General features: G+C 33.4%; 1 protein-coding gene across 4 annotated transcripts; it reads right to left on the bottom strand.

Annotated features, from left to right (window-relative positions):
• Positions 1-1,843: 1,843 nt before the first annotated feature.
• Positions 1,844-9,414, bottom strand: LOC135628899 (uncharacterized). Of its 4 annotated transcripts, XM_065135874.1 has the most exons (11): positions 9,322-9,414; positions 9,197-9,243; positions 5,746-5,841; positions 5,614-5,673; positions 5,430-5,503; positions 5,290-5,343; positions 4,606-4,707; positions 3,815-4,522; positions 3,368-3,502; positions 2,771-2,878; positions 1,844-2,255 (listed from the first exon to the last, which is right to left on the bottom strand). In XM_065135874.1, the coding sequence occupies exons 6-11, from the start codon at positions 5,296-5,298 to the stop codon at positions 2,106-2,108; spliced, it is 1,212 nt and encodes a 403-aa protein (XP_064991946.1). In that variant the 5' UTR covers positions 5,299-5,343; positions 5,430-5,503; positions 5,614-5,673; positions 5,746-5,841; positions 9,197-9,243; positions 9,322-9,414; the 3' UTR covers positions 1,844-2,105. The 4 variants fall into 4 exon arrangements, with proteins under 4 accessions (XP_064991946.1, XP_064991947.1, XP_064991945.1 ...); XM_065135875.1 differs by lacking the exon at positions 5,614-5,673 and having other exon boundaries at positions 5,430-5,592; XM_065135873.1 differs by having other exon boundaries at positions 5,430-5,636.
• Positions 9,415-13,630: the final 4,216 nt, after the last annotated feature.

Genomic DNA, 13,630 nt, shown 5'->3' on the forward strand with positions numbered 1-13,630 from the left:
ATTTGACACTCAAAACTCAAGAAGATTACTCGAGCGAAAGCTCAAGTGATGATAACTTTGAACTCTTAGCAATAAAGCTTAAAAAGTTAATGAAACAAGAATCAAAGAATAAAAATAAACTTAAAAAGAATACAACTACTTGCTATGAACGTAAGAAGTCAGGATACTACAAAGATGAGTATATAAAACTAAAGAAGAAGTTGTCAAAGAAAAAAGAAGCACTCAAGGACGAATCGAGCACATCCGAATACGAGGAGCAAACCAATAAAGATGAGGTGACCTTTCACAATGAGCTATTTAACTCACCCGAAATGCATTTACCTAATTTTGAAATTACTTGAAGTATTTCATCAGCTGTTTTTAAATTAGTTTAGAAAAATTATATATAAATTATTAAAAAAAATATTGATCATAACAATTGCATATTTTATGACAAAGAAACAAAATGTTAGATTTAAATCTATTGCTTATATATTTAATAAGATTAATCCTATATATGTTTTAAGAAGCAATAACGTGTATCTTGATTATATCCATATTGTTTTTCGATTTTAAATGATGATGTATTTTTGTATGGAAGACTTACGTAAAATCAATCATAAAATTTGATACTAAAAGAACTTGAGCTATTTTTAATCTTATAGGAATATATCTATGTTGCTTTCATTGAATTATCCGAAAAGTGATTTTGATGATGATTTTGGATTTCTTTTAATATGATTCATTTTAATAATGAGATGATATATCCAATCGAATCATTTATCGATGTTTACGACTTGAGATGTATTTTATATGAAATATTTTTCTTGATTCTCGTATGATTCAATCTTTTAAGAAAACATTCATCCAAATGAATCATGATTATTCTTTTCAGAAATTGTCCTCCTATGATTCTATTCGTTATTTACTAAAAAGAAAATTTATCAAGATTAATCATTCACGAATTGATCTTTCATATTAATATCTTTCATGTCATGATCTTTATATGACTTCTTTGTAATTATGATTTGTACATCATGATTTGTACATCTTATCACCCAATTAATTTTTCTTGATATTCTTTATGTGACGATATAAAATTATGCATGAAATACTCATGATATTATGTTGATACACACAAATGAGAAATTATGATCATGATAGGATGTAATGTAATTTGACATTTTAATACTATCATTATTTGAAATATTTATGATTTAGAATGATTCATGCAATACTCATGATTTTTTTTATGAAACGATGTGAAAGTCAACAACTATCATTTTCTAAAATGATATCTTATTTGAATTTTTCATATTGAAAGAAGATTGATACTTTATCTTTTATATAGAAATTGATGTAAAGGAAAAAGAATTACAACATTATAAAAAATTACAACATTGTATTCTTTCCTTCTTATTGACCATGACAAAATGAGAGAACAATTACCAACTTACATGTTTCTTTTGAATTTACTAGCTTGCACATTTCAATTATTTTGAATTTGTATTTAATAGATAAGCCCGTGAAACCATACATATGCCCTTTCGATTAGGGACATTTAACTTCAAATTGATAGATAGACAGATAGATATGACAAGAATTTAAAAAAAGGTTAAATCTAAATCAGTACTTTTTATCTCAAATTGAGTTTTTTAAATAAATGTTAACTGGAAGAGGATCTTAATATCTGAAGAGGCATATATCCTGCAATAGAATTCATAATAATAAATACAACATGCAAAAAATCTATTTAATAATTATTGTTTTTAATCTTGTATTTTGATAATAATGTGACTTGTACATGCAACCGTGAAAGATTGACCAACTCTTCTGGGAAATCTGTCGCACATGAATGGATGCATTGAAACACAATCAATAAAATCTGTTGCTCTATTTCCTTGCAACAGCATTCAACTAAGACAAAAGGCAGCTTTGATTTACATATAGCTCATCTGAAATCAGCTAAAGATTTACACAACAGAAGAAAATAAATCAAAATTCTAAGCAGAAATCATAACTTTTGAAATGAAATTTTCTAATGGAAGAAACTGCATGGGGTCAAAATTTTACGAAATCTTGTCACTTTACGAAGCCATGAAATTTTAGGAAGCTATGAAATTTTGTCACTTCCATGCTTTCCTTCCCTGGAACTGCTTGCCTGACCGCCTTTGCCGCTGTTTTTTATCCTGCCTAGAGCGAGCTACTTTTGCTCTTTTGGCAAAAAGAGGCATCTTCCTTTTATGTTCCTTTTGGCGATTGCTTAGACCACCCGTCTGTCAACAAATCGCAGATAAGCAATCAGTCTATTAATTCCAAAACAAGGTGCCTGGTTAATGTAGACACTGAGAAGAGAATGACTAATGAAGGGGAAGGAAAAGCAAAAGGAGGCAGAGAGGAAGCTTTGATTTGCAGCAGGGAGATGGGGGGTGGCAGGCGATCCTTTCCATTGTGTTAAAATTTTGCAAACTGCCAACCAACATAGGAAAAGCAAAAGGAGGCAGAGAAGAACAGGATCTACATTCCACTTGGGGGATAATTAAAGAAGATTATCAACTTAGTTGAAATGTAGATCAGAAGTGTACCAGATGCTCTGAAGACTAAAGCGCAGGATGTTAAAATAACAGCTTTTGAAAAATCAAACCAAAAGTACTGAAGGAAACCAATTGCGAGCTTTAAAGGAACATAGGCAAGATGTGTATCATAAAATATAGGAATGTCACTATATTTTAATCTGCACTAAAAACAAAAAATTGTCACGTAACATGTCGTAAATCCAATACAGGCTAACCTTTTTTTGTTTCACAGCAGTTCTGGCCTGATACTTTCCTCTATCCTCCCTCCCAGCTCTTACTAGGGCCAGTCGTTCCTCCTTGCTAAGCTTTCTTTTAATGTGGACCTAAAGAACAATAGTTCGTTGATGATAAAGAGAATTAGTTCAACTTAGAACAACTCACAAGCTTATGACATAAAATCATAATTTAAAGTAAAGGAAATGTAATCCAAAGTAAGAATAGCTACCAGTACATTAAAAAAAAAAGCTAGCAGTACATCAACATCTAGCTATTCATCATGTACTTTTAAAAATACTCATACAAGCTCTCGTGCAGATATGCTTCCATCCAGAGATCAAAAGCATGGACCAGTGATCTCAAAAGAATCAATGCCTTGAACAACATATACAACACAAGAAATTTGCATTACAGAATGATAATATATGTGAGAGCTAAAATCGGATCAATTGGTACATTATTAAATGAGTTCATCAATTTTACATATAGTTGGAACATTACAAAAGGAGTTTATCAACCTTACATAGTCACAGAATTACCAAATAGGGAAAAGAAAAAGAAAAACATTCATACCAAGAGAAAGGATGAGAGCTCACCTCTAGCATAGCAGGATCCACTGGCTTTATACTTAATTGCTCAGAAGAGGGAATTTTGAAAGATGAGACTTTCGAGTCTATACCCTTTCTCAAAAGACCTTGCTGAGCCATAACCAGCTTTGCTTCTTTCTTTGCCTATGAGATTCATAAAAGAAAAAAGGCAAAGCTTATAAGATGCCTACATAGTGAGTGAATTTTGGTGATTAAAAATGTAATCAAGAATATAAGATCCATTATTTCATCGAACATTAAAAAATAATCAGAACACTAAAGAAGTTGAAGATCCAAATTTCTCAGAAACACTAGCTTATGCAGATGTTACTATAACTTCATATCAGATAACATGAGCGTATGAGTAACAAAGTTCAATGAACAGTGTCAGAATTTTACTGAATCTATTTCACATAATTAAGATGAAAAGGAGCACTAAGTTTCCGGTGAACACACCTTCAACTCTTTTATACGTTGAAAATCTTCATTAGAAAGAATTCCATCTGTTTCATCTGATGCTTTCTGTGACATCTTGGCCATTGTTAGTCTTTTAAGGGTGCGAAGACTTGATTTTGAAGTATTCAGTTGTCCAACATAATCCGCAAACTTCCTCTTCTTTGATTTGGCCTTCTCTTTTTCCTTTATTTCATCGTTGTCATCACAAGCGCATTCATGATTACTGAGGTCATCATCATTGCAGATGTCATTAGAAGACTTTTTCCTTGATGCATCTAGCTCACTGGAGATATCCATATTATCATCACTAAGATCCACATCTTCTTTAGTATCACTATCATATTCATCATAGGCAGCATTCTCATCAATATCATCATCAAGATCATCACCATCATCTTCCTCCCCATCAATGTTATCACTGTTACCTAAATCTTCTTCATTTTTTTCATCTGAAACCTCATCATCCTCTTCTTCATCTTCCAAAGAATCATCCTCTTTCTCTGTCTCAGCATCACTGTTATATTCATCATCCAAATCTGATGCAGAAGCCTCAGCATCAGAACTGTCAGTCATCGAGTTATCAACGTGTTCCAGCAACTCTATGTCAGGCACATCAGTAGCTATACTAACTTCTCCATATGCTTTTGGCCTTGCTTTGGGATTGACCGGACGGCCACGGTCCTTTTTGACCAATAAAGAAGGGCATATCTGAAAACAAATAAAGCTCAGAATAACAATCACAAGCTATACGTCTGAAACAAAAATTGTTAGACTGAAATACATATTCCAACCTCTCTGAATAAAGTTATCAAGGAGCGAGCTGCTGAAGAAACTGCCTTCTCATGTGATTTTTTGTACAAGACCAAGTCTTGAAGCAGATCTTCATTCATTAACTGTAAACAACCAAAATGTGACAGTTAGACAACTAGTTTCTTGTAGACATTTACAAGCTTTTACAGGTACATATCTATTTCAAGTGGTGCACTATCCTTCTCAAATAATTTTATTATTTCTCAAATTGAAGCAAAAAAAATAAAAAAAAACAAGATTACAGTTAATTAATATGAAGATGGGTAAAATTTTGAAAAACAAAAAACATAATTATTAAGATAATTGCATCTAGAATTTGAGTAAGTAAACATTCAACGGACCCAAATCCACATTGAGTACTTTTTTGTGACAATGTATAGACGAAAAAAAATTAGAATTCCATAACAAGTATAGTTCTTTCACAGATTCAACTTCCTAGAAAATCTGAAGGCACGTTATAAAAGTTCATCATACTGTCAACATCTTGTATCTCAGATGGAGTTTGGCTAAACTGCTAATGTGATGAGATCATGCTAAATTGATAAGATGATATATTAAGTAGGCATGAACCATGGAATTGTGATGCATCTCATACAAGATGATGCAAAGAATAAACCTGTCGCAAACAAACTTGAACAAATAATTGACTAAATGTAAAGCAATACCAAAGGCATCCTGATACAGATCTCCCTCACAACATTCAGCCCAACAGCAATGACCTGACAAGACAAATAAGAAAGTCCATGATCAACAGTTCAACTATTAACAGATGAACATGACAAAGTAATATCATTTTCAGCAGTACCTCTGTGCGAGAACGATCATGCACAAATTGATTCACAATTTGTTTAAATAAGGGTTCAACCGCATCAGGAGGTACTATTCAAATAAAAACAGCTTCGATGAGTTCTTCTATCTGAAGAACAGAACTGGGAACAGCATGCCTTGACTATGAACGCTTAGAAAATCTACAGTAAAAAAAGCACAACCATATCATGGCAGGCCTGGACAGCTGCAGCAAGCAAATCGGTGACATCACGTTGATGAGGCTAAAAAAAAATAAATACATATAAGTATGGTTTCAAGTTAAAATACATATAAGCAAAAAAATCCTTGTTTACCTGAACATATTTTTGAAGAAACGGATAAAAATTTAACGAGATCAGACGGTGCAATCCAACAGTTCTGGCTATTACTTTCAACATCTTCATCCTATCCTGCAACACAAAGTAACAACAATAGTCGACAAAAGAAAATTTCATATATCAACCAATAAATAACACATGTAGTCTAACATAGAAGAGAAATTTCATTATAAATTACTGTTATCAGCTTAGTGTACAGTGTGAACCAATCTACCAAAACATTGAAATGACATTGACTATAGCCTTTCAATATAATAAATAAAATTCACCCATTCAAAACATTCTGAATAGAGTAAAGAGCCACATATAACTTTTTATAATACATCCCTATCTTAATCATGTAGATTCAAGTATTCAGGCCAATTTTCTAAAACATTAATGATCTCAATGGAACTGCATATCTTAAGCATGGTCTGTAGTACCGAACTGTACCGCCCGGTATGGGCGGTACGTACCGGTCCAACAGGTTGTCGGTACGCGGACCACCTGTTACCGGTTCGAGTGCACTGTAGCACTATAACAGTGCACTGTAGCAGTGCTACAGTACTCGGCACACCTGAGTATACCGCTCAGTATACCGTACCGTACCGGTACCGAGCCCAGGTCGAAACACCGGTCCGGTACGATATTACGAACCTTGATCTTAAGAACTTAATCACTAACAGGAAATTGAAGATAATGAACAATATAGAAAATCCTTCTTTTAATTAACAAGAACTTGCAGGCTAACAAAGCCACCACCAGACTTGCTATATAGATCAGCAAACATCATCCATATGTCCAAACAAAGCCAGCAAGATATATTTCAAAGCAAGGATTGAAATACCATATCATATCGGTGTTTCGAGGTTGGTTCGGTATAGTACGGTATGGCATACCAAGCGGTACACCTAATTTAGGTGTAATGGAGTTTAGGATAACACAAATATGAGAAAAAAATAGTTTGAGATAGTTTAAGAGAGTGAAAATAAAATGGAGTGAAATAGGAGAGAAGAAGGGTTTAAAAACATGAGAAAGGGTCGAAATCGACCGTTACCGAGCTGTGCCGGGCGGTAACGGACAATCCGCATACCGATAACCTGTCGGACTAGTACGCACCACCCGTACCGAGCGGTACCATTCAAATTATATACCTTGCTTCAAAGCAACATAAGCATGGCTAGCAAATTATGAAAACACCTGGTAGGGACATTATGAACAAAGTCAACCAAACATGAAGCATGAAAATAAGTGCATGATCTGTCATACGGAAGTGTATCAAGATTTTTTTTCCTTTTCTTGAATTTTTATTCAAGAGGAAGTGGATAGAATTTGGATAATAACTGGGGCATTGTGACAAAATTCACAGTTTCTTGAGCACACACAGATGAAAGATGGATATCACATATAGGGTTCATGAACTAAAAAGTACTAAATGATAATGACTAGAACTAAAGGACTTGCAGGATTTGAATAAACCAACCATAGCTAATTCCAAATTCACAGGTAGGATCCTTATTGTTTCATGCATAAAAGCTGCATGAAAAAAATCTTATCCTACATAAGAAACATGATCCACCATAAGTAAATAACAGGAAATGCTCTTTTCGTCAAATGTGCCTGCAGAAAATGTGACACTAAAAATATTCCATTGTAGGTTCTTAGAAGTTAGAATATATGGTTCCATAAAGAAAATGTTTTATTGTACCTTAAAAACAATCAGGAACTAAAACTTCATTAGTCTTAGAAACAACATAGTGAAAGTGTGCAAGAGAGCTGTCATATGCATGTTGGTAGCTGCAATGTGTGGAACTCACAAAGAGACATTTTCATACTAAAACCTGTTGCTAGATACATGCCACAGAAACAAGGTATTGCATCAGGACCCAACTGATTTTTTTTTGACCAATTGTGCATATCCAAAAAAAGCCTGATGAAATCAGTAAAAAATTAAGATCATAATGCAATAAGTATAAGTAAGATCTTAGTACCTAATCAAATGCAAGGTCCTTGGCCAGTCTATAAATTATAATATGTGATACAACTTATTATCCTATTTTGTAATCTTGATAAAATCGAAATCATAGAGTCAAGATGTATCCTGGACATAACTGTTAGTGAAATTGGATAATAACTGGGGCATTGTGATGAAATTCATAATTTCTTGAGCACACACAGATGAAAGATGGATGTCACATACAGGGTTCATGAACTAAAAAGTACTAAATGACAGTAACTAGAACTAAAGGACTCGCATTCACAAAAGTGTATATTTTAAGTGTATATTGGTATCTAAGAAACATGTAAAAAATAATCTGCTACCCATTAAGAAATATATAGCTTTCCAAACCACAACAGTAGTTATATTGGTCCATAAAAGTCCCATAAGAGTTGAGCACAACACTCCAAAGAACTCTGTACAAGGCTGTGTCATAGTTGTATCATCAGAACACTCAAACAGTAGGTTCTTTATTGGCACTCTAGAAAAAAAGGAAAACTACAATCCAACAGACAAAATTTTCAATTTCACAATAACTGCTATCATGATCATGATCAAATTCAAGAGATCAAGGTTTTATTCAAGTGTACAAATGACTGATATTGTTGGAATCTTCACAATAATGTAATAGATGGATCACAAAATAACATCTATGATAGGTCATAGAAAGTGTTTTTTTAGTTCATCAGGATGGACATGTCAGTACAATACATGCCGATCAGCACGGTCTAAACATATAGCTGGAACAAGCCTTGTGCTTGATTGTGTGTTCAAGGACATCCTTGGTATAAAACCAAACACCATGCTAGTATTATACTAGCATGACATAGTTCGACAATCATCAACCACAGCTGGCAAACTTAAAATATTATCATACATCATCAAATGGTGAAACTAATTGCCATCTGAACAATCATCATCAAATATTATACCACAGCAGAACAAATTGCCTCTGAACTTCATAGTCTTTGTTATGCTAGGACTATGATGTTCAAATCAAATAACATTTTTCTCAAAATGAGAAGATTATTTCACGAGAAAATTAATGATTGATAATTTGATCATCCACAATAAATCACAATGTATTGACCACAAAAAAGGTCAGATCTGCACCAAGAAATGATCAAGTACTCATCAAACATAGATAGTTTTAATTGCTTATGTTAGATAATTCACCAAACATTATTTATATATTTTCATGATGAATAGGTTAATTATGATGAATCATGATTTATATACATCTACCTATTCTAACATTAAATAAATACCAAATTTTGTCACATTAAATAGTAAACATTATACATTGATACATGCCCATATCCATCATATCAATATCTTGCATTTGTATCCATGACTTCATAACCAACCAACCAACCAAACGAGCATTCATTATAAAAAAGAATTAAGTCTTCATAACAGTAATAAAAACAAGAAGAATGATGAAATTACTTGAATAACACCAAGAGGTCCTCCGGAAGTTCGATTGCAAGATCAACCTGAAAAAGGGTCGATGCAGTTACAAAAATACAAGTTGTTGACTTAATATGTAGACTTATTATGGGAAAAGATGAAACCTTTGCAGTAATTGTATATATCCATGGTGATAATGGTCCAAAGCATAAATCAATCAATACACATGCTGCTTTTGCCTGAAAATTAAAAAATAAATGCTTACTTAGAAAGCCAAAAAGTAAGTTGTCTATTCATAATTAAACTTGGTATGAAACCAACAAACACGAGATGATAAGAATGAAGACAGATAGCCCGCACAAGCATTAAGAAGATGACAATGACATTATTATTATCTGCAACAACAGATTAATATGAATTGTTGAGACTTTTGATAAGAATACAAATGCATGTAACGTATATCACCCAGATGCATCACTGCTGAACCTGAGAGAGAACATGCTGGACAAAAGGATGTTTCCACAAAGAAAAACTTTCATCAACTTGATTTAGGAGGCTAATTGGAGGAAGACGTGCCATCAAATGATAGGAAATCAGAATCCATCCAAATTAATTAATATATAAACTAGTAAAAGGTGTTAAAAGTTTTAACTTAAAACAGAGACCTTTCACCTGGAAGCAGTGCTTGTATAAGTGGTAATAGGGACCAAAAATTTGAATTACTGTTAGCCAATTTGCAGAACAGGAGAGGCTATCTATTCATTATAAAAGAATGTAAACACTCGACAATTTAGTTACAGAAGCAGACTCCTGGTGGCTAAAAGTTATTCCAATAGGAAAAAAACAGGATAATTAGTTTAAAAAACATTATAGGGTAGGTGATAATTTAGAACATACTTGTGAAGCACATCCAAATAAGACATGAGGACTGCCTTCTTCCGCTGCAGATATATCCAAGACATTCAAATAAGAAGCATCCCAATAATCTTCAGTTCATTTGAATTCTTCCCCAAACAAGCTCAAGTAATCAGTAGGTTGCATGTGCCTGGTTACTTCAGTTTTAATAACAATTTCATCAAATATTGATGACAGACCCAACTATTCAAGTACAAAATTGTCAAATTAGGTTGTAAATTGATTTGATAAGAAACCATATCCATTCACATAATATGCATGAAAAAATAATTTAATTAACATTAGTTTCTTCATAAACTTATTGTGGAATCCTCTAAACTAAGAAAGAACACTTTTGAACGCGTGGAAAGTCAAAAAGCAAAAGAATTTCTATTAAGTAATATGGAACACATCATCTATAATTATTTCAATGTTTGACACAAAATATTACAGAACAAAATGCAAAGAAGAAACAGAAGAACATCTGTAACTAACAATGTGGAGACTTGTCCTTGTAAATGGCAGTCCAAATCCTTTGAGAAATGGACCTGCATAGCCATCATGTCTCTCACAATTCAATTGGAGATTCATATATGTCATTGCAGCTGCCAATAAAAAGTTAAAAAAAAAATTAACCATCAAGTTTTAGTTCACATAGTCAAATAGAGTGGAGTAGTTTATCTCATCATGTTCGAAGGATTGTCAATCTTGATCCAACCAATTTAGAATGGTACCACCCGGTACGGGCGATACGTACCGATCCGACAACATACCGGTACGCGAACCGCTCGCTACCAGACAGAACATGCTAGAGTGCTACAATGCTACAGTAAGAGGAAGAAATATTTAAAACCGCTCGGTAATAGTGATACAGTGCTCCAATAGTCAAATTGACCGTTGGAACCCTTTCTTATAGTATTTAAACCCTTCTTCTCCTTTATTTCACTCCATTACATTCTCATACTCTCTTAAACTATCTCAAACTCTTTTTTTCTCACATTTGTGCTCTCCTAAACTCTACAAAACAACGATTTGTGAATTGAATCGAGGCTAATTTAGGAAGATTAAGAGGAAGAACTTTCTAATCAAGAGGTATGTTTACATAAGGATAATCCGTACTGAACTGAAATACGAACCTTGCATAAGATATTCTTCAAAGCCTGAAAAAAATATGTGATACTATTCTTACCTAATTTATATTGATTTTACTAAACTTATGCTATTACTATATTTATTTCTAACTTAAAAATCCTATCTTAACTTTTTTTTTATTTTTAGGTATTTTCGGAGGGTCTTACACCTAAATTAGGTGTACCGCTTGGTACACCCTAGCGTACCGCTCGGTATACGGTACTGTACCATACCGAGCCAACCTCGAAATACTAATACGGTACGGTATTGCATACCTTGATCCAACCTATAAAATTTCACCATTAAGAACCTTATCCACATGCTGTGGTTTCCCGTCCTAACAATTATCATCCACAGAAAGCATACTTGTTGGTTTCTTAGATGAGTAACTTACATTATGGACAATACTAGTTCATGATATATAAGTTACACAGTCCCGATATTTGCATGTTAGTCCATAAAAGAAGTCACTTAAATCAAGGATTGAAATTTTGTACCATACCAAAATTTCAAGGCTTATTCGATACGGTATGATACTATATACCGAGTGGTATATTTTGGTATACCGCTATGTGTGTGTGTGTATATATATATAGGTAAATCGCACAATTTACCTCTATGCGGGGCGACGTCACAGATAAAAAAAAAATTACGACATCTAAAAAACAAAAATATTGCGATGATGCCCGAGGCGACATTGCCCAAGAAGAGAAGAAAAAAAAAATCTTCGCTTCTCTCCGCCCCACAAGCCGATGCCTGTTCTCCCGCGCACAGATGAGAAGTCGTCGACAGACGAGGAGAGAGGTGACATCCAGGTTCTACCTTTTTTTCCTATTTCTTTCTTCGTCTTCTCCCTCTTCTTTCTTCTCCCTCGATCACCGTCGATAATAACACCTCAATCGATAACGATAATGCCTTAATTGACGGTACCTCTCGGTAGCGGGCGGTCCGTGTACTAGTCTATTGACGGACCGGTATGTACCGCCCAGTACGAGCAGTATCATTCGGTATTGCAGACCTTGATTTAAAGAACTAATGGGCACTTTAAATGTTAGAATTAGGAACAGAAAACTCTATTTCTCATAATAACTGGCGAGGTCAATATATGTTGCATCAATTTATTGTGACGGACTAGTCTTACCATGAAACAGTTAGGATCATGCTTATGAGTACTAACATGTTTTCAACACTGGCTTTTTATGGCCTTAAGCAACCCTCCACCTTTTTCATTCGGGCTTGGGACCGACATTGGCGGTGTTAGAAACATTGGTACTCATAATAAGAAATCAAGTAAAGAAACTAATTTTCTTTGAGAAAGATCAAAATTGAAACACCTAGAAGGAATTTAAAAGTGACAATTGTAGATCCAAAAAATAAGTATACTTCTATCTAATTAAACAACAAAGAGGCCTTTGAATCATGGCACTACTCGCTTTTTTAAACCTAACAATGAGAAACATTTTTTTGCCAACACATAAAAACATAAGAAAGTTTGTTTTCTCTATGGCTGTGATTTTGGTGGAGAAAGGGGGAAATTAAGCATAGCCATCTCTGAACATATCACTAACCTATGACACAACGACTTCCAATGCAGAAAATCCTAGAGAAAATGAAGTTCTCGATTGAGGCATTCACATCAACATAATAACTCTACTAGATTGAACATGTTTCATCTTGTTTACAACTAAGCAAAAATTTGTTTACGTCTAACACATACTTATATAAGATAAATTTGTCCATTTAAATTTGTTCCTCCTAACCTTGCCTCTTGCCTAACGTTCAAGGTGAGAACATTTTTAATTAACCTAGTCTATTGGTACTCCATTTGTGCTAAGGAAACCCAACTATATAAATATTTATCCTATTTGTTTCATGAAAGATGCAATCTTTATGTAACTTTTATTCAATTTTCAGATCCATATATCAACTGGGTAGCTTGTCCTAATATCTTAATGAGGGAATGCCTTGGAAGATCAAGAGATAGCTCCATTAACAAGTGTACTAAAATAAAAAAAATCAGAAATTAAGAAAATACGGGAAAACTCTTTCAGATAATAATTTATATAAAAGAAGACAATTAAATTGATTACACTATCATGGACTTGAGTTAAAGAGACATATATTGTAATACAAAAAAATGTTCAAATTTTGTCACACCATCGAGGAATTAAGTTATATCTTTTTTCTTGTTGTGATCAATTGCAACTTTTATTTCGGCATATCCTAAGAGTTTTGCAAGAATATATAGAATTTTTGAAACTTGAATCATATAATGTAAACTATCCGTCCGACCCATTATTTATTTACTTTTATCTAGATTAGTTGACATAAACTAATTAGACATCTTGTTTCTGTAGGATTTCATTCCAATACATACATTTTTAGTTTAGCAACTTAAGATCTAATATACAAAAGCCAAAAACTTATAATGAATAACAAATATATGTT

Source organism: Musa acuminata, chromosome BXJ3-1, assembly GCF_036884655.1.
Source record: "Musa acuminata AAA Group cultivar baxijiao chromosome BXJ3-1, Cavendish_Baxijiao_AAA, whole genome shotgun sequence".
In the NCBI taxonomy this organism is placed as follows: Eukaryota; Viridiplantae; Streptophyta; class Magnoliopsida; order Zingiberales; family Musaceae; genus Musa; species Musa acuminata.